General features: G+C 43.5%; 1 protein-coding gene across 2 annotated transcripts in view; it reads right to left on the minus strand.

The window, feature by feature from the left end:
• The window catches only part of LOC124235167 (neuroplastin), a 65,007-nt gene that overhangs the window by 9,278 nt on the left and 28,575 nt on the right, over positions 1 to 27,154 (minus strand). For both annotated transcript variants that reach the window (XM_046652776.1, XM_046652775.1), the window contains exons 2-5: positions 17,650 to 17,821; positions 14,567 to 14,661; positions 3,942 to 4,075; positions 137 to 410 (exon numbers count right to left, since the gene is read on the minus strand). In XM_046652776.1, coding sequence (XP_046508732.1) covers positions 137 to 410; positions 3,942 to 4,075; positions 14,567 to 14,661; positions 17,650 to 17,821 — 675 coding nt within the window. The remainder of the gene's footprint in view (positions 1 to 136; positions 411 to 3,941; positions 4,076 to 14,566; positions 14,662 to 17,649; positions 17,822 to 27,154) is intronic.

Here is a 27,154-nt window from a genome sequence, read left to right on the forward strand (position 1 = left end):
AGGAACCAGTGTAAGAATTTTCCTTCTCTCTTTTTGGGATTGAATCCCAGCATCCTTACAGTTCTCTCTGGGTGCTTGGAAACCACCCCAAGGAAACAACCCCAACAGTACAGCTATCTTGTAGGGATGCTCTTACCATCAGGAACTTCATCTGGCCTCTTCCTCTTCTCGTACACAACAATGATCACCACAAGGATGATGATTTCAGCAAGAATTCCCAAGAAAGGCCAGAGTGGGGCCAGGTGGCTCCGTACCCTGAGGATGGTGACAACGGAGGCAGAGCCAATGGAGTTGGTAGCATTACATTCATACTCGCCAGGGTCTTCTGTGATCTGGAGGTTCATGATGCTCAGCTCGGTGTAATTTTCTTTGTTGATGATGAAGAAGCGGCCAGAGGTATTGACAATCTCCTGCTCAGGAGCAGAAAAAGTAAGAACACACAGACATCAGACTAGATGAGTTAGTGGCCAAGACAGGGAGACGCTCTTAGCAGGACACTGGCTGGAATGAGGGAGCAGTGTCTGGTAGCATCTTTGTCCAAGGAACTTTGAGCACTTCATTACTGACTTCCCTTCAATATTAACAATAACAACAAATCAACAAGCTTCTGATGGAGCCAGGGTAAAAGTGTCCCCTGCCGTTGGTCCTTTAGACTTCAACTTCTACAAAGTGAATGGAGGTCTTACCCTGTAGACCTGGAAAAGATCAACTCCATCTAGAAAGTGCTGTTTCAAACATCAGGTAAGAAACAGGAGGATGGAGAAGGAGGGGTGTGGCATGGTCAGGCATATCTCAGAACCTGAGGCCTGTCTGATGACTCCAAAACCAGAACATTTACTTCACACTTGGTGAATTCTGGAAAGTCTCCTTAAACTTCCTCCAGAAACAATACTAAGAACTTGCTCCTAGTCAGAGTGGGGGAAATTCCTAACTTCCCTTCCCGAATTTCAGGGTTAAAGGAAAGTTTATTCAGTCAATCAACAAATGTTTACTAATGTATGCTACATATTTTATATCCTACACTAGGGAGAGGCGAGATAGAAAGGGAAAAGTATGACACAAAAATGAACAAGGAGGCTGGCCTCCAGAGGGAACCAGATCTTCAAAGGGATGGTTCCAGGAACGTGGTAAGAAGCCCCAACAAAGAGCACGTTGAGCGCTGGAGGGCACAGAGTAAGTGGCCACTGCCAGAAAGCACCAGGGAAAGCTTCTGAGAAGGGCTAACGTTTGAAGTAGACTGTGGGGAGGAGAGTTATCAGGCAGGACAGGAGCGCTCCAGGCAGGCGGGAAGCACAGGGGCAGGGCTCTGTGTGGAGCTGGGACAGGCTCGGAGCACGGATCTCAGGGGATCCTGGCAGGGAAAAGCTGACACGTGTCAGTTATGCAACAACTCAAGCTTACTCACCAATAGGAGGGGGGAAGGGGAAGACAATCCCCAGAATGATACAATTGTGTCTGCACTGAGTGTGGGTATGGCTGGAATGGGAAACTCAAAGCCTTCAAACTAAGAGTTATTCTGTGAACCTTCCATTCTAGGACTTGGAAAGCTGCCAACTTCTCTAACTCCTGCTCCAGTCCCTCCCTAATTCCATGTTTTTCACTTATGACCAGAGGCGATTAGTGTCATCTTTGGTCTACAAGCCTTCAATGGGTACTTTGAATACTATCATACGCAAGAAACTGTTACCTTTTCAATCAAGGCAGAATAAGGTACTGAGTGGGATTTGTCCTAATGTAGCAGAACTGATGACTAAGGAAAGAGCCATCAAAAGTACCCCATACTCAAAAAAAAAAAACCTCAAACAAATGTGGGGTAGATAGTCCTTCCAGGGCTTACTGAAGAGAAGCCCCATCAAGCTAGCTCACCCCGTCTTCACCTGAACCACGCCATCCCTTCCCAGTTATAGAAGACAGGGCAGGAGTGGAGGTGACAGGAAAAGAGTTACACCTGGCACGGTACCCTTCCACCCTGCAGCCAAGTGGAACAGGCACCAAGAGAATCTCTAAGATTCGGGTGCCAAGAAGAAAATCTCTCCTTTTCCAGTGTGCTCTATGCCTCTCAATCTTGGAAAAGGGTTATTTGGAGGTAAGAAGGCAGAGCAGCCTACACTTCCACCATTTGAAGAGCCATGATGTTCAAGTTTCCTCCACCTAAGAGGGGTGCCTTCCAGGTGAGCAGACGCCAGCAGTGAGAAGCTCAGGACTAGAATACCTGTGGCTGGAGCTAAGCAGGAAACAGAGAGGTCCACTCAGAGTGGATCTCTCCTATCCGAGAACTGGTCTCCTAAAAAACTCACACAAGCTCCCACAAGATCCAGCATCTGAACACCTGCCACAAAGAGGCCAGTCAGTTGAGGCCACAGAAGCAGCAACCACCAAGAGCGGACGACAAGAAAAGTCAGATGAGTGATACTTGTCCCCTCTTCCCACCCAACCAAGAATAAAGAACAAGCACAATCCTCTGCACCCCTGCAGGCTATGGGAGAGGGGACGAGACACAACTGAAATTCTGCACTGCACTAAACTCCTTACAACAAACAGCTCCTAGAAAGCTACAGGATCTGTCTAGAAAAAGAAGTTAGAGAAGTGCAGAAATCAGTGTCTAGAAAAAATTGAAAGTATTTCATCTCAGTACTCAACCAAGTTTAGGCTGTTCAACAGACTGGTTTTCAAAGGCATCAAACTAGAAATAGCTTTGCTTTTACCCATCCCTCTTTCGTTAAAATTTTTCTGTCTCCCAAATGATATATAGCTTGAAAGCAAAAGAAAAGTAGTAATCTTTGATTTTTAATGTTTTTCAAAATACAACAGAATATGAGAGTTCGCAGACATGAGAAGAACGGAAGAGATGAAAACATCCATTGAAGAATCCCAAGCTGCTTTGGCAAAAGCTCAAGGGCCCTGCTACCCAGGGACCAACAGAGAGAAATAGGCATTTCCTTGCCAGCACCTTAGAAATGAAAAGTTTGTTGATCTTTCAGGGCCTACTCTGAAAATACTCAACACAGTACCTTCACCTCTCCATTCCTATCCTGCTCCCTTACGAGTTTCTGAAATCTGGTCGTCATTGTTTACGTAGAGTCCTTATCACTACTTGACATGTTATTGTTGAGAGCTTATGGAGTGGGAAGAATAAGGGGCTTGAATAAAAAAACTGGATTTCCCCCTTAGCTTTGCCACTAATGAACCCTGGTTAATACGTAACCTTTCCAAAGAAGCTGCAGTGATGATCTGTGGGATCCTTTCTGAGTCTGAAGACTGACAATCAGAGGATGGCTGAAAAGTATACTGCTGGGTATATACGGCCTGGGGACACCCCCTCTGACAGAAAAGGAGACTGGTCAACTGTCATTAAATCAGAGAGAAGGTGAGAGTCTAAAGCTTTGACTCTCCCAACACCGTCATGATTCATCCCATACTGGAAAAGATGTTTTTGACCTTTTCTGGAGCAGATACTGTCAGGTTGCCAATGTCTAAGGCCACCCTCGGGCTCATCAGGTTGCCTCAATTCCTAATCAGCACTTCCTGCACTCCAGGAATATACTAATAATTGCTCTCATTGCCTTATCTTCCCAGAAAACAAGAAAGGTGCATTAAGACCACTTCAAGAACAATATTTTCTTTAGGATAAATGGACTAAAATAATAGTTAAAGTTTAAGACTGGGGTTAGCTCTTTCAGTGTCCTATCTTAAAGGCAAGCAGTCTACTCTCCTACCAGACAGACAGCTTTAACCAATCGTGTACCGGGATTCCATGCTGGACAGAGACTGTCAGTCACCTCCAGAGACACGATATGATCGTTCACGGCTTCAGAAAGGGTGACCCGAGGCACGCCAGCACGGCAGGTTGCAGCAGCTGGTTTAGATGTCTGGACCTCCCCAGGAGAAACTGCAGCAACCAGAGACCGAGGTATAGAGAACCAGGGCTGCCTCCTACTCACCATGGGCATACCGTTCTCCTTCTTGCTCCATATCCACTCTGGGTGGGGGTAGCCAACTGACTTGCAGTACATCATGGCATCCTGCCCTTCATTCTTGTTTTCACTCCGTTTATGGCCAGTGATGTCAGGAGCAGCTGTGAGAAAGCGTGTTGAACACAGTTACTATGGAGGCCTACTCTGAACAGGATATAAAGGCCCTACCTATTGGCTCAGAGCCCTACTTCTAATATAGTCAGTCTTTAGGTCCACCCTCATACTCAGTTTTGACAACATGCATTTAAGGTCAAAACAGAGCAACGGAACCAACCCCATCCCCTATCTCCTGCCCACTAAAGCCCCTAGCAGATATCAGGATTACTATATATGAAGTTCTACTAATAATGTAGGTGGTTCATCAACCTACCAGAAGAGGGCACAGGCTCTGGTGCCCTAAATTAAGCCATCCTTTAAAGAAAATGCAAACAGAAGCTATTATCATCTCCTCTACCAGTCATGGTTTTCTTCTTAAAACGCCCGCACTAACGTCATTATGGATTATGTCAAATGTCATATATTCCCTCAAGGAAATGAGAGATCCCCGAGATCAAAGACCGAAAATCAAGTCCTACTGCGAGATATGTAAAAACAATGAATGCCCAGAAAAGCTGTCTGATGAATATCAATGGTGAAGGCTCTCCCAAGAAAGAGGGAATCCAGCAAACTGGTCTTCACAAGGGGAAGAAAGGAATAAAGGAAATTCAACTAGTTTCCCAAGAGATGTTATTAACAGCTTAAGAATCTGGCCTGGACACCTCATTCGCAGTAATCTCAATGACCCAATCCTGTGGGGAACTTCTAGACATGCTAGAGGCCGTTGGTCTTCTCTGCTTTTAGGGACCACTTAGGGAGAAATAAACAGTACCTGTGGTTTAAAAATTAGCTAAGTTTCAAGGATCCAAGAAGCCTGAAATGGGACAAATTGTTTGAATTTGGCCTTCTTTGATCTTAACTATATTTTCCCCCATACCTCATGAGTTACAGTAATCTGACAGCAATAAAACTCAAAGTAGGCCAGATGTCACTTTGTTGGCCAAGAAGGAAAGAGAATCAATAGGACTGGTCCACATTCTAGTTTTGCTGGCTCTTTAACTGTTCTGTGTTTCAGTTCTATACCCAGTATCAAATGGAGATAATTCTAGCCCCTGCTTATATCCAGTGTCCGTGGATAGATAAATAAGATGTCAGAACATTCATTTTGAGACTGTAAAACCTGTACAACTGCATCATATCATGGGCTGGTCCCATGCTCCCCCTGATTGGCTTGACTTTTCTTGGCTTAAAAATAATCCGAAGATCTGCTACTTTCAGACTATACTTCCCACGCCACCTCTAGAGGCACCTGGACAGGAATGGAATGAACAAGGCCACAAGCTCTCTCTATACCCACTGCCCGCCAAACTGAGACCTGCTTAGTACTACTCAGTGAGAGGTGTTTTCTAGATAGGATGTTATAAAGGAAATGTCTTTTTCTTTTTCAGGCGAAATTCCTCATTACAGAAGGGAGTGGGTCAGGCTGACTCCATTTTGTTCCCAAAGGCCAGATTTCTCCCACAGCCCACTCAGTCACTTCTCAGGCCTACTGGTTGACATGGTCACCCTTCCTCAGAGCTTTCTTCATTCAGTCAATGAATATTAAGGACCATCTTAAGCACTCCAAGGAATGACCTCCATGGCCATACACTGAACACCACCATGAGGCAGCGGGGAGCACAGCAAGCAGAAGAGCTACTACGTTTTGCCTCTAATTGTGTTTCATTCATCTGACAAACATTTTTTGAGCACCCTTCATGTCACCGAGTGGTAGGGGGAGGCCTTCTCTGATGAGGTGAATTATAGCACAGTCATGAAGAAAATAAGGAAGTAGGCCACGCTTATATCTGCAGGAAGAACACTCCAAGTTGATGGAAAAGCCAAAGCCTTGAGGCAGAAGTTTGCCTGTTACATACAGGAACAGCATGGAGGAGCTTGGATGAAACACAGTGAGGAAGGGGAAGGTGGTAGGAGATGAAATCGGAGAGAAATGGAACCCAGATCAGATGGGACTTTGTAGGCCACTGAAACGACTCTGGCATTTACTCCGAGTCCTCTAGGAAGCCACTGGTGAGCACTAAGTGCAGGTATAAAACGATCGTACGTTTCAACAGGCTCCCTCTGGCTACTGTGTGAATAACAACTGCAGAGAGACAACTGTGGAAGCAAGACCAATCAGGAAGCTGTTAGAGTCATCCAGGCAAGGGAGAGACTGGCTTGCAAGAGGGCAGTAGCAGGAGAAGTGAGATCTTGGATATATTTTATAGGTTGAGTTAATATATTTGTTAATGGACTGGATGTGGGACATGAGAGAAAATGGAGTCAAAGATGACGCCAAGGCTTTTGGCCTGAGTAACTAGAAGAATGGAGTTGCCAGTTACTAAGATGAGGAAGACTACAGATGAGTCAAGATGGGTTTTTTTTGTTTTGTCTTGTTGTGTTTGTGGATGGAGCAATAGTGATAATAAAAACAGAGAGTTCAAAGGTTAGGATACGTTAAGTTTGATACTTCTTTAACATCCAAGTAAAGCTGTCAAGTAGGCAGTTGACTATCAAGTCTAAAGCTCAGGGGAGTAGTCCAGGGTGAAGACACAAATTTCAGAAATCCATGTGATATATTTTTCCATTTTCCTTCTCCTTTGCCCCACAGAGAATACCCACTCTGGCCCAGTTATCTGACTAATTCCAACAGTACCATAATTCAGTACCATCAGCTTTTGCCTTGAGGACTCATCCCCAAAATTATACATTAGAACCATCTAGAAAGCTAAAAGTTGAGATGGTTTATGGCTCTACAGCCCCTAAAAAGTTGCTATTCTGAAAGAACACAGACTGAAGGCCAAGACCTGTGGAGAGAGGTACAGATGGTCTTCACTCCTGCCTTGGTGTTTAGAAGAACACCGCTTCCCCTTTTCATTCATCTACTTCAGTATTCTACAGAGGCTTCTATTTACAGATGTGAACATGGCCTTCAAGGCTACTACGTGCAGAGAATATCTAGTAACTTAGCTAACCACCACCACACTTTGCTGGCCATGTTTACACAGTGTCAGCCTATGAGAAAGTTTTTTTGATGGTTAGATCTATTGCTGCTTTCTCCTCAACTTAGCAAAGATTAATAAATGAAGCTTAGGAATATCCCCTCTACCTAATGTACTCAAAAGAAAAAGGCCCTGATTATTTACCCTTGGGATGGTGGAAGTATCACTATGTACTGGGAGAGGAAATTAACCCAAGCCACATCACTCTACCCTCATAGGCAGTGACTACAACAACTACCGCTTTAGCCTTTGGGTCACTGAAAAGTGTTTTCACTTCTCTCTATCCTTTACGGTAGCTGTTCAATCAGAAAGCCTGTTCCTGCCCCACCAGCTGAGCAGGACAGAGGATCACAACAAGAAAGGTAACCAGGCTCTCAGAGCACAAGTCAACAGAGGTCAGAGAAGGGGCCCCGTAGGGCTCAGAGTCCACCTGTGGTAGTTTGAAATAGTCCACAAATTCTTTGATATTCTTCCCTTCAAGAAGTGGTGCCTGATTTCAGTCCCTGAGAGTGGGCTGGCCTCCGGGACTCAATTCTAATGAAGAAAATAAAGCAGAAGTAGAGATGTGCAGCTTTGGAAACTAGTTCACAAAAGACAACGTGTCTTTCTCCTTGCTCTCTCCCTCAGATCACACACTCTGGGGAAGGTCAGCTACCACGCTAGGAGGACACTCAGCCTACGGAGAGGCCCACGAAGTGAGGAAGTAAAGTCTTCTGCCAACAGCCATGTGAGGCAGCCATCTGCGAAACAGATCCTCCAGCCCCAGTCAAGCTTTCAGATGACTGCAGTCCCAGCCAACAGCTTGGACAGACCCTGAGCCAGAACCACCCCACTAATCTGCTCCTAATTCCTGACCCACAGGAACTATGAGGTAGTAAGTGTTTGCTGTTTTAAGCCACTAAGTTTTACGGTAATTTATTAAGCAGCAGTAGATAACAAACATAAGTACCAGATGAAGCAGACATTATCCCATTTTTATAGATTGGAAAACTCAAGTTTGCAAAAGTTATTTAACACCTAAAATTAAATTGCTAGTAAATGGTAAAGGAAGAATCCAAAGTCAGGGCTGTCTGTCTCCAGAGGCCATGCTTCCTGTACTTTACTGTACAGAAGGGAAAATAAACCAAACTAGACAGAGTCCAGGAAAATAAAAACATACAACATGTATTATTGGTAACCGCATAGCAAACTGCCCAAATGTTATCTTTGCTTGTAGATGTACTAGAACACTCTAGACCTAAGGTGGGCTGAGTCACCTGTCAGAGTTTACTCCATATGCTACAGCGTAAAGAAAAGAGCTTTGGACTTGAAGTCAGAGAAATCTGGGCTCTACTGAGACTCTTACTTACTAACTGAGTAACCTAAGGCAAGTCATTTAAGATCTTTTGAGTTTCAGTATTTACTTTTGTAAAATGGGAATAATACCCATATACTTCACAGAGGTCTTGTGAGAATTAAATTACACCTCTATATCAATCTAGCACATGACTGGAGGTCGGGTCAAAAATAAAGATTTAAACTGAGTCAGAGAAAGGAAAGGCTAGGCTTAAACTCAGGCGTTGAGTTCTACGAAATCAAAGAGATACTGATTATTACATGTTCTCTCCCTGTTGATATAAACATGACTTTTGTTTGTGACTCTAATAAGGTTTAATCAGGTCAGATGCTGACAAATTATATTGATTCATGGCCTATTTATATTGGTTAAGGTGCTTCACCTTATATGGGCTTGCCATTTAATAAGGAACTGCTTAACCAGATCCTTTTGGTTTGAAGGTAGGGCTGAGAAGTCTGCCAGAGCACATACTGCTTACTTCCCTTTACCCTCTCAGGGAGGCACAGACTGGGTAGCAAGAGTGAGGGGTAGACATGGCAAGGAAGTAACAAAGAGACCATTAAAAGAGATCACAGACTCACTTAGGAATGAACTCACACTCTGGCCTTGTTAGGCACATACTCTCATCACATTAGTTAACAGCTATCCTTCCAGTATCCTAATGAATGGCAGTGCAGGGGTTCCAAAAAAGTCTTAGTTACACAACAATACCTGACCCAATTTCGTTATCTGGGCCTTTGGCTGAGGACAAATGCATGTTCCTCAGTACTCTGTTGCCTGACCCGCCTGCGCTTAGAGCAAAGCATCCAGCGTCTCTGCCAGGCTGGCAGCTGAGCAAGTTTTAACTTAGGCAATGGAGGCATGTTCAGCTGAAGCTGATGTTAAACACAACAGCGCTCAGAAAGGGATCAAAGCATGGGGCCTCTTACATGGACTGCTTATTTGGTGCTCATTTTTCAAAGCAAATTCATAACCTTGCAACTCATTTTCAAAGAAACTCCATCCTTAAAGGTGTTGCCAATGAGTGGGCTGTTTCCAAGTAAACATACTGCACTCTTTGCTTCCTTTATGCAGTATATCAAATTCCAGACACACCTTATCTTTGCTGTAGGCAAAACAAAGGCTTGGCTGAAACAGGAGAGTTAAGATTTACTGCTAGCGAAGGGCTAAGCCCAAGAAGCAATATGAGATTGGTCAAGATGGAAGCAGGAAGATGTTGGCTTTTGGCTCAATAAGCATTCTCTACAAAGAGCAGATTCATCACTGGTTGTGAAGACAAGAGCAGTCTGACTTGTGCTGCCTTCCGCAGATGAGGCTTTTCCCTTTCCTGCAGGTGAAACCACTAAGTAGGAGGCACCGAAGTCTCCTCTAAGACAGAGATTTTCACCTTGGCTGTACACGATAATCACCTGGAGTGCTTTTAATAAGCCTGATGCCCAGGATACATTTCATAGACATTAAATCAAGGCTGAGACCCACTGCTCCAACACCTTTCCTGGCACTGGAGTTTGAGATCAGGGGACTACAAGGAGGGAGTGTCCTACAAGACAGGGAGATGAGTGAGTGGAGGTGTGGGGGACAATGGGGTGACATTCTCAAAGTTGAGAAGCTGACAGTCACTACCCCTAGGAAAAGGAGGTTAGAAATCATTTCTTTCAATAACCCAACCTCTCATCTGTGTCCATATAAGGGAATCACAGACTGTCAGGGCCTTGCAGAACCTTAAAGACCATCTATCTCATCCTACTTCATCATACACTTGGGGAAGCTGAGGCCCAAGGAAGGAAAGTGACTGGTCAGGGTCCCGGCAAGTTTAATGACAGGGCCAGGATTAGAACCCATTTCTTCTAACTCGCAGTCCAAGACTTTTTAGTTGTTCTATACTGAGCACAGCAACAGGGCTTAGTGCTCACGAGGACAGGCTTCGGCGCCAGAGTGCCTGGGTGAGAACTCTGGGTCCACTGGTTAACTCTGTTAAACTGGGCAAGTCATTTAATTCCCTTGAGCCTCAATTTTCTCACCTGGAAAGTGGCGATAATAATAGCATTGACCTCAGAGAGTTCTGAAGACTAAAGGAGAGGAAAGGAACAAGTAATGCACCTGGCACAGTGCCTGGGACACAGTAAGCATGCAATAATGTTAGCTTTTCTTATTCTTATTAAGGAAGGTCAGGGTAGCACCCTGGAGAGGAAAAAAAGCACAGGTGTGGTTTTTGGGCTAAGGTTGATGTTCAAAATGTTCTAGCAGCTTCAAGATATTATTATTATGCTTTCAAAGACTCTTCAAGTAGGGGAAATTCTGAGTCAGAAACAGGTTTGACATCAGCTCTGACCTAAAGGATGTCACAACCTCTAAGCTTCTTCACCTGTCAAACCAGCTGCCTATCAAACAAATAAATGATCATGAAAATGTTCCACAAGCTCAAAGTGCTGTACAAATGTGACGTGTATTATTATTCTTAATAATGATATTTGTCATCATTACCATACAGTCCCCATCTTGGCAGGTTTGAACTTTGATACACCACTTGTAAGGCCATGCGACAGAGCAGGAAACAGGGATGCAGGGTAAGGTTACTTATAGAAATCCTAACATTTAGTCATAATCCTCAAATAGAAAGAAAGCAAGCTAGGAAGTAGGCAGGAGAAAAACATGATCAATCTTGGCTCCTGCAGCCACCAAGACTGAAATTCATTTGAAATGCCCAATAAACAGGGAAAGATAATGATGGGCCTCATGAGAGGCAATACCCAAACCTCCTGGGGCTGGGATGTACCTTTCACAAGAGGCAGTGGCATGTGTACTGCAGAGGACTGGATGGCCACCAAAAGGCTTTCTAAAAACAGCAATAAAACTCCAACACCTTGTTTCTTGGATTAATAAAAATGGTTGAGGGATGAGGATAGGGTTTGGGAGTCATGATAGAGATTTTCTCTTTTAACTTTGTAAATTACACAGAAATTTTTAATTTGCTTTTTTATGAGCACTTTTAAATTTAGAAAAGGAAGAAAGGGGAAGAGGGAGGGAGTAAGGGAGTAAGGTTGAAGAATTACAGGGATAGAAAATTCAAGACCTATTTATTCACGACTGCTCTATGATAAGGTGTGGAGTCTCTAGAAGACACAACCTCTGAAGAGTCAAAAACCTGAAGAAAGGATGGCTCCCCAGAGTTATCTAAGTGGACCCCCAGAAAGGCCAGGCTCTGGAGCAGAGGTCCCACTAATGTCTAGGCATTGCTCTTTCCTCTCCCCTGGCCAGCCCTGCTCCATCTTCTGCCTCTAGCATCTGCTCAGGTCACCTGCCAAAGATGTAAGAAATGTAACCCGAAAGAGTAATAGTATCTTCCTGTTTATGCTGTGCCTCACCCCTGTCCTCTAAAAAAAGAGAAAGAAAAAAACCCCTACTTCAGATGCAAGGCCTTCCCCATTACATGGAGGTACTACCATTCTTAAAATTCCTTTCTTGACAGGGATCTACAAGCTGGGGTGGAAAAGCACTGCCACCTCAGGCCTGTTCCCAGACACCTGTCCCTCCCTCTGACTCCTTCAGCCCTCTTTTCTTTTGTACACCACAAGTAACTCAAGATTTGGTAATTGGACATATGAGACCCAGTCCCCAGATAGTCTAAGTCCTTCACTCCCCATAGCGCTGAGCCCAAACAACACCCCAGGGAAGCGCAGAGCTGCAGGAAAAGCCAGATGGGGAAGAAAAGGACTGAGTGTAAAAGAGGTCCTAAAGAAATACGTATGTATGGTCTGAATTACATTGCTCTGAAATGCAGACTGAGTAAAAACCACAAATGAAGATTCTCAGAGACTCTTTTCAGCAGAGCTCCTTAGGTTCCCTGAATCCCCTGAATTTCTCTGTTCTTGAGTACAACCATTTCTTACCTATCACTCAGCAGATTTTTCAAATCATTATTGCTGTAAAAATATAACTGTCTCCTACCTCATCCTAGAGGCAAATAAAATGGAAATAAAATCAAAGTTTATATGAAAATGCTTTGGGAATAACACACAAACACACACCATTCTAAATCAAGGCAGCTGTCTACCCCAACCACAAGTGAGGGCTAGCTTAAAGGATCGTGGGCCTATGGCAAACCTTTTTCAGCTTATACAGAAAAAGCCAAATGTTCAGTCTTCACCAGACTAAACTATCCGTAACCTGGAAGACATTAAGTGTTCAGCTGTTTTCTATCCACGTGTTAGAGGAGAGAGGGAAGAAAGACTAGAATTTCTTATAAATTTTCCTGAAAGACTAACATATCTGTGCAAGTTAGTCACAGAATACGTTTTAGGATTCGATAAAACAGAATTCTCTTAAGGTCTACTTCTTTAAAACCAGGATATTATGACGTGCCCAATCGTCCTCACAGGGGCTGTAGTACTGAGAGAATGCAGCAGTGCACACCGTACGCACCTTCACTATGGTCAGGTACCATGCAGGTGGTAACTCCCTCTGAAAGCAGTCCTGCCAGCAGCCTCTTATTCTCTGTCCCTCCAGAGCACTACTTCACAGATGCTAAAGAGAATGTAAGGAAAGATGCCTTTGGGGCCACTGAACCCCATCTTCTCAAGCAGCCAAACCAAGAGAAAAACGACCTCTGTTCCCACTCGTGGAAATGCTGCTTAGAAATCATTAACCCCAAATCAATACAATTACAGCTAGTCAGGACTTGGAATTGTATGTAATTATCCTTTAGGCTTGGAGAGGACCATTAACTAGACACAACACTTTCCCTCCCACACCCAGCCTGTTGCCTCTGCACTTGGACTTTGTGGCAAAGGATCAGCCTGAAATGCTGCAGGGCCTCAGGTCTCATATGGAGAAGTGAAATGTGTCCCCACATAGCTCAGCTCACCCAGAGGAGGAAAGGCCCTTGGCTGGCTCAGAGAAAATGCCTTCTCACATTTTTATCCTCATGTTCAACAAATGTGGCATTCTTCAGAAACACAGATAAACCCAGATCTCTCCAAGAAAAGCCAATGAATTAATCAAATCCCAGGTTCTCTGGCCTGTATGGACTATAACGATGCCCCTGTGACTCCCCTCTTCAGTCATTTAGAATTCAATCTGGCAGCCAGAGGAGGCACTGGCCGTGCTTACATCAACTCACAAGTTAGGGCTGTGTCACCAAAACACTATTTCCTTTAATAACACCATAGAAAAGAAACTCTAAATGTGTATCTAAGCCTTTCTTGAACCTGAGTTTTCAGTTTTCCAAATATTTTAAGGAAGATCTGAATACCTACTACATAAGCTCTTACCACTTCCTAAATTTATCCTTCTGTCTTCTAGGGATCACCCTATAAATTTAAAGAACAAGTTTGTGTCCCTCCTAAGCAAAGACTGGGGAAGAAAAAACCCTCACCTCTTCAGTCTGACCTCAAGCAGCAGCCCTGCCTCCCCAAGGTCATTTTATAAAATGGAAAAACTGGGAGTCAAGACCCAGCTTCTGTGCTGTCTCTGCCGCAAACTCACTGTGTGACACAGAGGTGGTGGTTTCACTTTTCTGGGTCTCAGCTGCTTCTTTGAAATAACACAGGAAAGCTGGGATTAATGATGTCAGGTAGCTCCAACTCTTCTAGTTCTGTTAGCCTTTCTTGAACTTTCAGCTACAGCCTCAGCTTTAATATGCCATGCACTCTGAGTTTCTATTAAAATTCTAATGAATTATTTATATTATATTATAATGAAGTATCCACAAGTAATTTATGCACACTGCATACTGTACTTTGCCAAATCCTGCTGGCCCACTGGAGAGACCTATGTAATAAAACTTGTAAGGCACTGTTCTAGGAGCTTTACATAAGGGTGAACCATATGAAGCTGCCAACATTCAAACATTTTTAACATACAAAAACAGCAATTTCATAGGGTTCAACCCACTATATTAACTTATTGAATCCTCCTAAGAAACTCATGAAGTAGGTTTGACAAATGAGGTAATGGAAGCATAGAGAAATTAAGAACTCGCCACGGTCACACAGCTAGTAGATGAGGAGGTTAGGATTTAAACCTAGGCAGCTGAGCGCCTGAGCCTGGAGTCCTAACCATGACGTAATATCGCATCCCACAATGGAAACAAGAAGAGCTTGAAGACTGGGAGTCCAGACCAAGGTAGTGTCTCAGAAGGAGAGTGTGAGGCTCACACCGCAGCCTCTGTTGGGTTGTACCTTTCACTTCAATGGTGGCATTTGCTTTAGGAGCACTGACAAAGTGATATACACAGTGGTATTCGCCTGAATCCTCGGCTCTCGGCTTATTGATCCTGCAGAGATGAGAAGAAAAATCAAGTGAGGAAGCCGGGAACAGTCAAAATATACAACAAAAGGAGAATCAAAGGGGCAACCAGGGACCCTGCTCTCCAAATCATGTCCCTGAATGCAACTCACCTCCTCCTAACTAAAAGCAAAAACCTCCTTCTGTGTATCCCAAAGTAAATGCTTTACTCCTTACTGGGTGCCAGGAATACAAGATGGAATGATACATGGTCCCTAACCTTAGGGTACTCCAGTCTATTGAGAGAAATAAACTACAAAACAAGTAATCAAGACTGAGGGCTGTACAAAGTACTATAATCTATATTCAGACATAGAGGATGGAGTTGTGACTAAAAACTTCTTGCTCACCTGGTGGTTCCAGGCATATAATTAAGAGCAGGAAAAAAGCAACCCTTTTTCTGTGCTTCCCTAAAGACCTTGTTTTGGCATCCTGTTCTTCCTACCCTGTATTTTAGTAGCATACCTTTCAATAAGTCTATTCACTAACAGGACCCAGGGATAGTTTTAAAAAAAAAAGGGAAAAACAAAACACCTGCCATCAGAGCATCAGCCTCAGAGATGCAGCTGAACTTTCACGGTTTCTAGGTGCAGCTACCACTCCAGGGCCCTGCATGGTCCGGCACCTCCTACCTTCCCAGCCTCGCCTCAGCCACTTTCCAGCTCTGCTGGTCTCTTTTCAGTTTTTCGATGTGCTTAGGTTGTCGCTACCTCAAAACCTTGACACGAGATGTTCCTTTATAGAGAATGCTCTTCACAGACCCAGACCAAGTTAAGCAGAGAGACAGAAAGGACTGTAAGAAGTGTGGATGGCCAGAACAACACTTCCTCTGAATCCCACAAGGTGACCCCGAAAGGTTTTCTTGCCCCTGAGGACCAGTTTCCTATCAGCTCAATACACTCTAGCCTACATACGCCCCCCACACCCCAAACATGTGCAGAAAGGCTGTTGTGGAATTACAGAAAACAGAGAAACAACAGCCTCCAGATCAGAGGATAAACATTATACAGCTCCTGATCTTTTGCTCAGTGGTTAAAATATGATACTTGTGATGGTGAAATCTCCACTGCACTAGTTAATGCCTGAGAAAAACTCCCAACCTTGACCGCTGACCAGCCCAACACATTTATCTATCTTACTGTTCATCCCCAAAAAAGAAACACGGGTTAAGAGACTATAGGGCAGGAGAGAGACATCCATCCCCAGGGCTGTCTCAGCAAATCCATGGTAGCATAATATTCTAAAAGGACAGTCAAGAGTCTTCTCAATTTGACACAAGTGCCTCCTCTTAAATCAATATGCTCCCAATAGGAAAACAGATACAAGTCAGCTGCTCTTAGCAAATGTTCCAGAGTTTGGAGAAGCAGCAGCAATTACATCTTCAGGGCTTAGACTGGTCTCTAAGTTCCTTGAGAAGACATGGGAAGATGACTCCCAAGCTTGAGGTCATGCCTACCGGGCTCAACTCTCCCCCACAACATCCCCTTCGACCAGCTTTTGGGAAGCAATTGAAAAATGTCCGCTACAGGCTAAGCAGAAGCAGGGTGGGACTGGCTCCATGGCTGACTTATTAGGTGGCCCAAGGGACTCATCAGTTGTTATACAAAATGTGGGAGAACATGGATTCCCTGAAAAACTGTGACAAAGCAGAACACCTCAGGAGAAATTCAAATAAGCTGAGAAAAAAGAGGGGATGAGGCATTTTACAAAGTCAGGCTCAGAGTTTATGAAGTTACAGTTCAAAGCTTTGTGGGTGACACAGTACGAGACCCAAGAGAAACAGGACTGGATGTCTGATACCTTAAAAGAGGTTTAGAAAAAAACAACTGTGTAAAACTAATGGACAGACTAAGAAAAATGCCTTTTACTCCACCTAACATCTCTATCTGATTAACCTTTTCTAAACTATGAGGATATAGCTGAGACTGTATTTCCAATTTTATATCAGAAGAAACTACAGTGGAGACAAATTAACTTACTAATGGGATGGTCCAGCAGAAAAAAACCAATGACCTAGATGCTAGAAAGTCAGGAGACCTGGGATATATCCTTGCTTCGGAAACTTCTTAGATGTAGTATTTGGCCATGAAAGCAATCAAGAGTTATTACTTTTGAGTGTTAATTTCCTTTTCCAAAAAACGGAGAAGGATCCAGAAATTAACGTGGATCAATTAGATACGGGGTACAAAAAGATCTCAATTCTGCAAAATAATGCATAATGTCCTTGCTACTACTGGGGACGCAAGTTTTCCTGGTCTCACTCCAGTGCACAATTTCTTTGTACTGCATTGTCCTGCCAAGCAGCATTAGCCGATTCTTTTCCAGATCAGTTTTCAACCGAGAACAAACTATTCTGAAAGGTGAGTGTCAGGTGTTCTAGATATTCCAAAAAAGCACCAAATCTTTGGGTTCCAGGTAACTTCAGCCAGCAAATATCCCCCTTTCATCAACAGTATTTCCAGGCTACCATCCTTATTCCAGATCACTGAAGAGCCCTGTATCAGGTTCTGATCAGGTTATGGTCATATTAAACACCTCTAAAAGGTAATTCACTAGCAAATCTACCCCGTGACAAGATCACTTATGGTGATCTTGTTCTATAAGAGTCCTAAAGCAGATTTCAAATCTGATTCCTCAAATCACTGGATTAAGTCAAGAGACCTACATTCTAACTGTGACTTTTCTAAGGACTAGCATTATTACACTGAGCAAATCACTCTCTATGCCCTCAGTTTAACTATTACCACAGTGATAGGAACATCTATGGCTCCCAAACCTGGCTGCTCATTAGAATCATTTAGGAATCTTTTTTAAAGATTCCTGGGCCTTACCCCAGATATACTAGATTAGACTCTGCAGAGGAGGACCACATACATCTCATGTCTCTCCCACATAGCATAATTATGGATTATGAACGTCATGGAAGTTCAGCCACCCTCCCCATCCCATCTTACCAGGAGCTGCTAAGCTCTCTCACCTGTATTCCATGTTGCTGGCATTCTTACGAGTGGCAGTCAGTTCTACTCCATTCTTTGTCCAGTAGCTGTAGGTAAGGGTGTGAGAGCTGGAGGTGAGGTTACACTGCAGGGTGACAGGGAGAGCAGAGGTTTCCCGAATAATAACCTCTTCACTGGTGACAATCCTCGGCTCTGTAATAAGAGTGCACAATGATAGGGAGCCATTGCCTTCCATTTTCTGCAGCCCTGGCCTGAGAGTTGGATGGGGTAGGATGGGGAGACTAGAATAAGAGGGAGGGCAGACAGGACCACATGAGGAATTTCACTCTACCACTTTGGAGGAAGTCAAGAAAGGAAAAACAATGATTATAAGCAAATGACCACTAGCGCAGACAACAGCCTGATGACCAGTAGGCCTAGACGTGAAAAGAATGGGAGTATTACGGGTGCTTGTACTGGCAACAATCCACTTACGCTTCTGAATACCACTGTTTTATAATATAAGAAGCACCAACCAATTCAGCTTCAATTAGAAAACCAGGCTCCACCTTGCAGTTCTGAAGACAAAGGCAGTATCATTTATATAACTAATAAACTCCCTATGGAGTCACTAGGACTCGGAACAGTAATAGCTATAATTAGATAATGCATGTATGGCTTTTCCCACATTTAAATCTGACAAACCCACAGCAAACCAGCCATGGCCATTAATTATGCAGAAAAAGACAGTGTAGAGCCCAAAAGCAAATTTCATGTTGAAAATCTATTGCATTTTCCAAATTCTTAAGGAACTGTCAGTTCTTCTCTACAGCCCATAGTTACTCCCCAAATAAGAGTTTTTTTCAGAACTGCACTTTAAAACACATTCCATTCTGAGATAATACAATTATAACTAGAATGCAATATGTGTTGGTATCATGGGCTCCTAAAATTTTAGAGCCAAAAGGCCCTTAAAGTTCACTGAATCCCACTCTTTAAGAGCTAGAAAGGTTAAAATGACTTGTGCAAGGCCATAATTATTATTAGTGACAAAGCTGGGCCTGGAAAACATATTTGACTAAATTCTCTATCCCCGCCCCCCCCCAAACCCAAAACATTCCCCACACACCTTCCACCTTAGGGCAAGTTAGATACTTAAATTTTCTGGTTCTATCCTGGGCTTAGATAACCTGGGATCATTAGTTAGGTATTTACAAAATAATATATTTGAGTCAAATATTATAACACATTGAGCAGAAATTTTTTTAAGACACACTACATCATTCCTGGAAGGTTCATCCTTAAAGCACTTTGAATTCCATCACTATATTAAAGTCAAGATGTTTCTGTTTGCTGTCTTTTGCTGTTATTTTTATTGTTATTATTATCTTTAATCTTTGCCCAGGCTTAGTTCTTTTTCTATTTTGGTCAAACATTTTTATGTGAAGTCTAATCTAGCCATCTTTTCCCATCCACAATTACAGGTATTTGCTTTTTTTCCCCAGTTCTTTCTCAGAAATGCTTGACTGACTTCCCATTTCCCTGCACCTGGCTACTTCCTGTCCGCAGCTCTGTGGCAGCTCCCTACCACCATTTTATGCAGTATAGCGCTGACTCTTAATTCTTGAGGACAGAATTCCCTCCCTCCACCAGAACTAAGCAATGTTCATTGTGCAGGGAGGAGGCAGAGGACGGAGAAGTCATGGGACAACTAAAAAATGTAATGCCCAGGGACCTCCCGATCAATGTTACATTTGATTGTAAAGCTCATATCATCAAAGAAACTTGTGATAAAGCAAATCCTCAAGTTTGCTCAATTAAATTGGTTCTCACTATTTTCCAACTCTGGCAAAAGGATAGTGGTTATCTTCTTCCATTCAGCACTGGTCCTTATCGGTAACATCAAACAGGGTCTCTATGTACAGATAATGGAGGCATAGCAGCCACTAAGACAGAAGCAGATGCATGTAAACACGTTAGCGCAGTGGTGTCCCATGGTTTCCAAAACACAGTGGACAGAAGCCAAATCCCTGGGCCTTAAGTCGAGTAGAACGGCTGCAAACCCTGCAATGGAAGGCGCACACACACCATCAGCAGAAAGCATCACAATTCCAAGAAAAATCAAAATCAAGCAAAATCAAAAGAGAAAAAGAGAGAACCAGTACTCCACAGAAATTAAAAAATATAAAGGCAACATTAAAACCCAAACACACTTTTAGGTTTTTACTGAATTTTTATTATCCAATTTCATTTTCTGTCCCATTTGGGACTCTCCTTCTGGTTCTTCCTCTCAGACTGCACTGAGAAAGGGTGAACTCTGAGAATGATGAGGCCAAGAGCTTCCAGTTGCTTAAATACAAGGAGGCCAAAGTAAAGGCTACTCTTACCTGTGGCGAAGCAAATGACCACTGCAGCTCAGGGAGATTAAGAGGCTGATGAAAGCAACCTGGTAGACTTTCTGCCAAGAACTCTTGAAAGGCAAAGGAAAGGACTTTTTCCCTTAAGTGTTAATGATCCAGGAGACAGTCAGCTGGGAGCAAGTGGATAATTTAAATAGGTTTAAATATGATTCTGCACTATAGGAGGGTTGTGGGGTGGGGTAACCTCCCTCTTATCACTGCCATGTATGGAAACCAGTGCTAGACCTCCTTGGCCACGGTGCCACATCTGTATTCTGCACCAGGATGAAGGTGGGACTTTTATTTCTGTGGCTGAGCACTGCCCATGAAAGTCCAAGAGCAATGAACATTTAGGAGAAGCTCAAAAATTTTCAGCTGCCACTGACTCTATTTAGAAGCATTGGGTAGGAGATCCTTACCCTAATGTAGGAGAACATGCTATGGCCAGAGGCATAAAACTGGGCACATTTCTCTTCCTGACTTGTTATTCAAGGAGCTTTGGGGGGGGGGGGGGGGGGGAGTACTGCCAGGAGGTCATTCTTAGATATAAGAGTTCAACCTCCCCCTGGAGGCAAATGTCCTTGGGGATGCTGAGATCATAAAACAATCCAATTACAGTGGAATTCAGAGCGTCTGGGAAAAAAAGGCAGCAGCCTGACTCTCTAAAACTTAAGTAGGGTTTAACTGACTAACAGGGAAGTCTGGGGAGAGAGTGAACTAGCCAGGGTTTGTTCAACCACATGCAGACACCCCTAAGTTAGGAAGCTTATTTCCAAGTAAACTGGGGGAATGCTACGTACTCTGAGATTGGTAGGTAGGTACCCCAAAACCTCATCTTCTAGCCCCAAGGCATGACATTTTAACTATGAGTCTACTTGAGTCAGGCTCCTGGAAGTACAAGTGCCAAACGCCCAGCCCAGTCCATGCCTACAAATTTCCGCAGACCTTTGTGGCCACTGGGTAATTCTGCTTTTATAAGGAAAGGAGAAGGGGAGAAGGAGGAGGAGGCGTGCAAGGGAAAAAATTGTTAAAAGAAAAATCGCTGGGTTAATGTTCCCCATTTTCACATAGACAAGGTTTTCTTTTCCCCTTTCCAGAAGCAGGTCCTCTGATTCAACAGTGCCAACTGCAGCAGCCTCTCGTCTCTCCCCTCTAAGGCCTCTTTTCTTCATAGGCATCTTCTGAGTTACTATAAACAACAGACCATTACTTCGCTATTTTCCATATAAGTATATAGATTCAGGGCCCATGTTATAGTACCTTCATGTTATTACCAAATTCCTCATAAATATATTTGACTATTTTTATTTTTACTTACTCTAAATCAATCAGTTCTTTAAGCCAGAACTAGCTATAGGTCTCTTACTGAGTCCTTGAAGAGAAAGTGAAAAACCCAGGATCTTTCTATTAAATAGAGAATGCTCCCTCAATTATAATCAGGTGAGATGTGGGGCTAGCACTCTTCCTGGCCAGGAGCACTGGCTCTGTGGTGGCTTCTCCTTCCTTGTCCTTCCCACCATACTTATAGCAAGACACTTTCAAGGAAGAGAGGTGGCCACAAAGCTCCTGCATCTGATATCTTACTTGTACCTGCTACAAAGGAAAGGATTCTGAGCCAGCTGCTCAGCTCATCCTTACATCTCAGAGGACCAAGGCTGGAATTTAGTTTCCTCTCTTCTCAACATACAAGAAGAGGCGAGTGTGAATGGCTTCCAAACTATTCCTGGGGTTGCCAGCCTCTAGGGTGAGGAGCACTGTGCCAGCAGTCAGTCATCAGAGTCAAACTGTCTGGTGAACAGGAATCAGATGCAACTCTGACTTCAAAACAGCATAATGAGTTTTAAAAAAATATTTTGCAGCTTAGTATCACCTGGCTCCTAAGAGCAAGACACATGGAGGAAATCTCAGGCTGCTGCTTTAAAGAGAACAGGAGACTAGATGGGTAGGACCCGTGGAGAGTGTACTGCTGCAGTGGAGGGCTGTTGTCAGAGAAGCACATGCCACTGTTTTAGAAAAGAAAAAGCTGGAACTATGGAGATATCCAGGCTTACATGCCACCCAACAACCAAAACACACCATCACACCACACCCATGGCAACATTCCCATCACAGAACAGGATGACACCACGTCACAGCGAGGGAAGAGGCTGGGCAGACACAAACTTAAAACCATAGAGGGGAAGGCAGCTACTCAGAGAGCTTCAAACAGATAAACAGAAGAAATAAAAAGTAGTTAGATTGGGGAGAGAAACAAAAATAGAAAGGCACCAGAGAATAAATCAGCAAAAGGATAGCAGGAAACCTACTACAAAATTAAAGGGGAGGGAAAGAAACAATTCAACACCACCCTGGCTTCACTGCCTGGTTTCGTGAGTTTTAAGTGGTTTTTTGTTTTTTAGCCTCCCCAGTTCTCCCTCCCCACCTCTTCCCAATGCAGATGGATTTTGGACAGTCACGTATTTCCCCAAGTTCTTTGTTCCTGAGGAGAAAGACACAGAGAAGGGTTGGGGGATAAGGGAGGTAGAGAGGACGGCAAAGAAGAAAAAAAAAAGTTGCCACAGATGTTTTCATACACTACAACCAGAAGGGTCGTGGGTCTGAAAAAACAAAGACATGGGGTAGGGTGAGTGGTCATACTGGGGAGGAGGGAAAGGAAGCAGACGGGAAGGGTCATCGGGCCACCTCTAATGACTACAGTACTACTACTGTAGGGTGCTGGACTCACTCTGAAGGACGCTTATGGTGGCCTGGGCTCGAATCCATGTTATGGAGGGGTTTTGCCTCAAGTCATTCCTCTTGGGGTCGTTGCTGGCCCTGCACTCGTAAGTCCCAGAGTCCTCCAAGGTGAGCCGGGTTATTCTCAGCACACTCACGCCGTTTGACCCGTAGGCGGTGTTTACGGTGACACGGCGCTTCCGAGCACCGTCCCACAGCTGTCTGAAAGACTCTGCCCGGTTGACTTCTGCGTACCACCACTGGATCTCTGGCGTGGGGCTCCCGACCACGTCACAGTACAGCTCAAAGGCGTCCCCAGTGAGCTTAGTTTCTGACATGGGCGACTTGACAAACCCAGCTAGAGGGAGGGGGAGCAGGAATGCAGTGACAGGCCATTCAGAAAAAAAAAAAGAATCAACAGGTGTTAATAGTAATTTAAAGAAAAGAAAAGAAAAAAGCAAATGAGTTGCAAAGAACAAAAAGGATTCATTTTTAAACTATAAAGAGACAGTAAACAGCATTTCATACAAGCTTTTAGAAGAAGAACCACCCTGGGAAGCTTATGAAGCAAAGGCAGGCCAATTACAAGCTGGGGCAGCCCAGGTGCTGGCCAGGCAGAAGCAAGCCCACTGGAAAGCGTTTTAGCAATGGGCCCAGCTGGTAGAAATGAGAAAGCCTCAGGTCTCGGGGAAGAATCTCTTTCCTTAGAGCACAAACCATTACCTTGTCAAACTCAGGCAAGTGATGAAAAATAACCAGAAGTGGCAGTGGGTTTATATGCCAAGTCAGGATCTCTCTTTTGGATGGAAGAACGCTTTGTTAGAGATGCAGCGTCTTCTGTGGGCCTCAACAAGAAGTATTAACTGACCTACTGACACCTTCTCTGGGGAGTCAGAGTCCAGATTTCAACTCACGGGGTAGCCAATCTCCCTCACGGAGGATTCTATCCTGAGTTCAGGTCAGACTTTCTGCACACCCTATTCTTCCCTGGGCCTAGAGCAAACAAACAGTTGACTGTGATTAGGCAGCCTCTAACTGAACGCAGACCCTTAGGCACAGGAGAACAAGACAGTCTGTACTTTAGAGTGAGAATTATTATGGGGGTCAGCTCAGGAGCGGAACCAACAGTAACAGCAACCTAATTCATTGCCAGTGAATGGAGAGACTATGAAATTCATAATCCCATAAGTCCATACAACTAGAAAAATCTCCTGAAAAGGGAGTCTTAAAAATAACCAAGGTACTTGATAGGCTCTCTCTATACAACTTAGCTGCCTGGCTCCTAGAGGCCAGCTCAAAAAGAATGAGAAATGTATAATGATGAATTAAATTAAACTCCATGGTGAAAGCCAGGCCTCAACAACATTGCCAGGCACTGCCCAGGAATTAAAGTTGATGCCTACTTCCACTTGTTCATAATTTGCTTGAGGTTACACTTCCATAAGACAAGGTAGCAATGGCGGAAAAGAGTTTAAAAAAAAAAAATCCAGGCTTATGTGAAGAACTTGAAGTGGGGCCCATAGGAAACAAAATCACAATGCAAGCATACTCTCTCTCACCCATTTACTGCACCCAAGGTTCATTCAGCACTTCTACCAATTCAGGCAGTGTCCTAAGGTATAAGGGCAAGAAGCTAAAAGACGGTACTGTGAATGGCTGGGCAATTTCTCTTGGGACTAGGCCAGCCCCTTCGCAGTGAGCAGAGAGCGGGGCCAGGATCTACCAATATCAGACTGAGAACATTCCAGAGGGAAAGTATGAATTAAATGGAACAGTTTTACTACAGTCCAGATGCAGAGGATGTAATGGGGCTGGCTGAAAATGGAGGCTGCTAAGTGGAAAATTTTCTGTTTATATCCATAGCAGTATTTGCCTTTGGAGATGAAACTCCATCCCATGGACCTCAGAACCCTAAAGGTGGGTACTACACTTACTCAAGTAGAGGTCAAGACCTCCAAATTCAGACTAGACTTTCAATTCATAAAACATTCAGAAACTATGGAGGACAGAAATGCAATAATTAACAGCCTTAGACTAAATGTTCTGCCTTGAAAATGCCAGTCTAAACTAACTCTTCAGATCCAGTGTCAGTTCCTTGTAAGGAACTATCTAACAGAGACCCCAAGAAACCAAAAAGATGTCATTCTCAGATGCCAGGGAAGTTTTAGAATTCTAGAAAGGAGATACCAAGCCCCTGCATGAAGAGCTGAGCTCCCTTGCAGATAGAGTGGTATCCCAAGGAGCCATGCCTTAGTCCCACAAACTGCCACCTGCCCACCTGTCAAAGTCAATGCCAACGAATACAGAGGGAGACGTAAAGGAAGCTGGTTTCATTCATTTTACTACTGGTCCAATCAACAGAGAAAAGTGGTTATCAGTAAATCCCTCAAGAGCAGTAAAGAGTATTACTCTGTTTTTATCATATTCTTGATCATTAAGTGGAAATCACAAATGCTCTTATTCTCACATTCTCTGTGAACTGGCGGAGTTTATGTCCTCTCAAATGCTACAATTATGTACTTGATTATGCTCTAGAAATCTGTTAGTGGATTTGTTTTATATTTTTTCCCTTCTTCTGAATTGCACTTGTAAGCAGGCTTAGATTTAAGCCTGTTTATCAATCTATTGACCACGCTAATGTAAAAGGAATGCCTGCAAGTATGCCCAGAACCACCAAGAACCATCCAATTCCAGTGTATCATCCAATCCATCCAATCTCAAACCCCAATACCACACAATGCAAAGGCAGCTGAGAACCAACAGCCTGAACATAATTCCCACTGCACAGAACCTAGCAAGTCACTCAACGTGAGGCTGCCACCCCTGCACAAGACTGACTTGTATGGAAGAAGGAATGCTGATCTGATTTAGTTTTTCTACCTTCACACAGGAAAATGGGACCAAGTGAAAAATGTTCTTTCAATTAGCAAATTATATGATGTATATTTAAACAAAGTTATCTAAAAACAAGATTAAAAATCCCTTAAAACAGTGACCAGAGTCATCTACCTGTGCTCTCTCTGAAGACTATCATTATTATTTATTATTATTAGACATGGATATCAACAGGTAACATTTTCTAAGTATATGTCACGTGTTAGACAATGCGCTAAGTACTTTCTATATTATGGCATTTGATCCTCACAACAGCCTTATAAGATAGGTGTTATTACAATCCCCTCAAAGATGTGAAAACTAAAGCCCTAAAAAAGTTAAGTACTTTGCCCACAGTCATAAGCTAATAGTGAAAGAATCTAGCCTGGAATACCGTTGGGTCCAAAGACAAAGCATGATCTCCTAACACCTTCCACTACTGCAGTCAATGTGCCTTACTTACTAGGCCAGAAAAGTGTTTTGTATTTAAAAGTTAAAGATATTTTTTGCCACCACCTAAATTTTATTAATTACTTTCTAGCTACAAAAATGCCAGGACCGACCTCTCCATTGGAAAGCACAGCACACTATGATGACTAACTCCTTAAAATTATAACCCTATTAAAGAATGGAGATAGAGGAGCACAGGATCAGAGTTTCTAATGCAACTGTGTGTGTGTGTGTGTGTATTGGCGGGGAGGCACGAGGAAAAGAATGAGAAAACAAAAGAGTTCCAAAGCAAGACTTCCCCCTAGTTCTGATGATGTCATCAGCCTGCTCTTGAGAAGGCTGGGTTCATAGAAGAAAGGAGTTTAAAAACATTAGATGCGTTTCTCTGGTGGTGTGGTCAGTGGCCAAATAAATAAAGGGCAGCAACTGAAATTTTTATAATATCTAAGAGTTTACAAAGTGCTTCCACACACATCACATCTCATTTCCTTCCCATAATTTCACAAGGTTCATAGGGCAGGTGCAGAGGCAGGTTCATGACTTGCCCAAGATCACTTAGGCAGCTAATTCTGAGTGGAACTGGGATCAGAACTCAGGTCTTCAGCTCTTAGACTACGGTTCTTTCTAATTAACCATACTGCCTCTACACAAACCAAGTAGGGGATTCCTTGATAGTTGAACACTCATCAAAAATCATGAAAACAGATCTATTTCTCCTCCTACCAGTAGGAAAAAGGGGAAAAAGAAAAAACCTCTCTATACAGTACTGTGAAATCATAATCAGCAAGGGAAAATTATTAGCAACCATCTACCTCATTATCCATCCAAAATTAGCTCCAATTCAGGAGAAGAGAAGAACGAACTCACAGCAGCAGGAGGCAGGCAGCTCAGAGCCTGACTCACTGCCTGTCTTTCATTACCAAGGGCTTTAAAACAAATATGTGCCCTCAACATGAGATCACACAACTGTCTAAAGTTAGGCCGGCAGAAGCACCTGTTTGATCTCCAGGTCAAAGCTCATCCAACATTTTGGAAAAAGCCTAAATTTCAGAAAAACAATCTCCTGTCCCTTCTCCACCATCATCTCCAACCAATGTAATATGTAACT

Source organism: Equus quagga, chromosome 2 (assembly GCF_021613505.1).
Source record: "Equus quagga isolate Etosha38 chromosome 2, UCLA_HA_Equagga_1.0, whole genome shotgun sequence".
Taxonomy (NCBI): domain Eukaryota; kingdom Metazoa; phylum Chordata; class Mammalia; order Perissodactyla; family Equidae; genus Equus; species Equus quagga.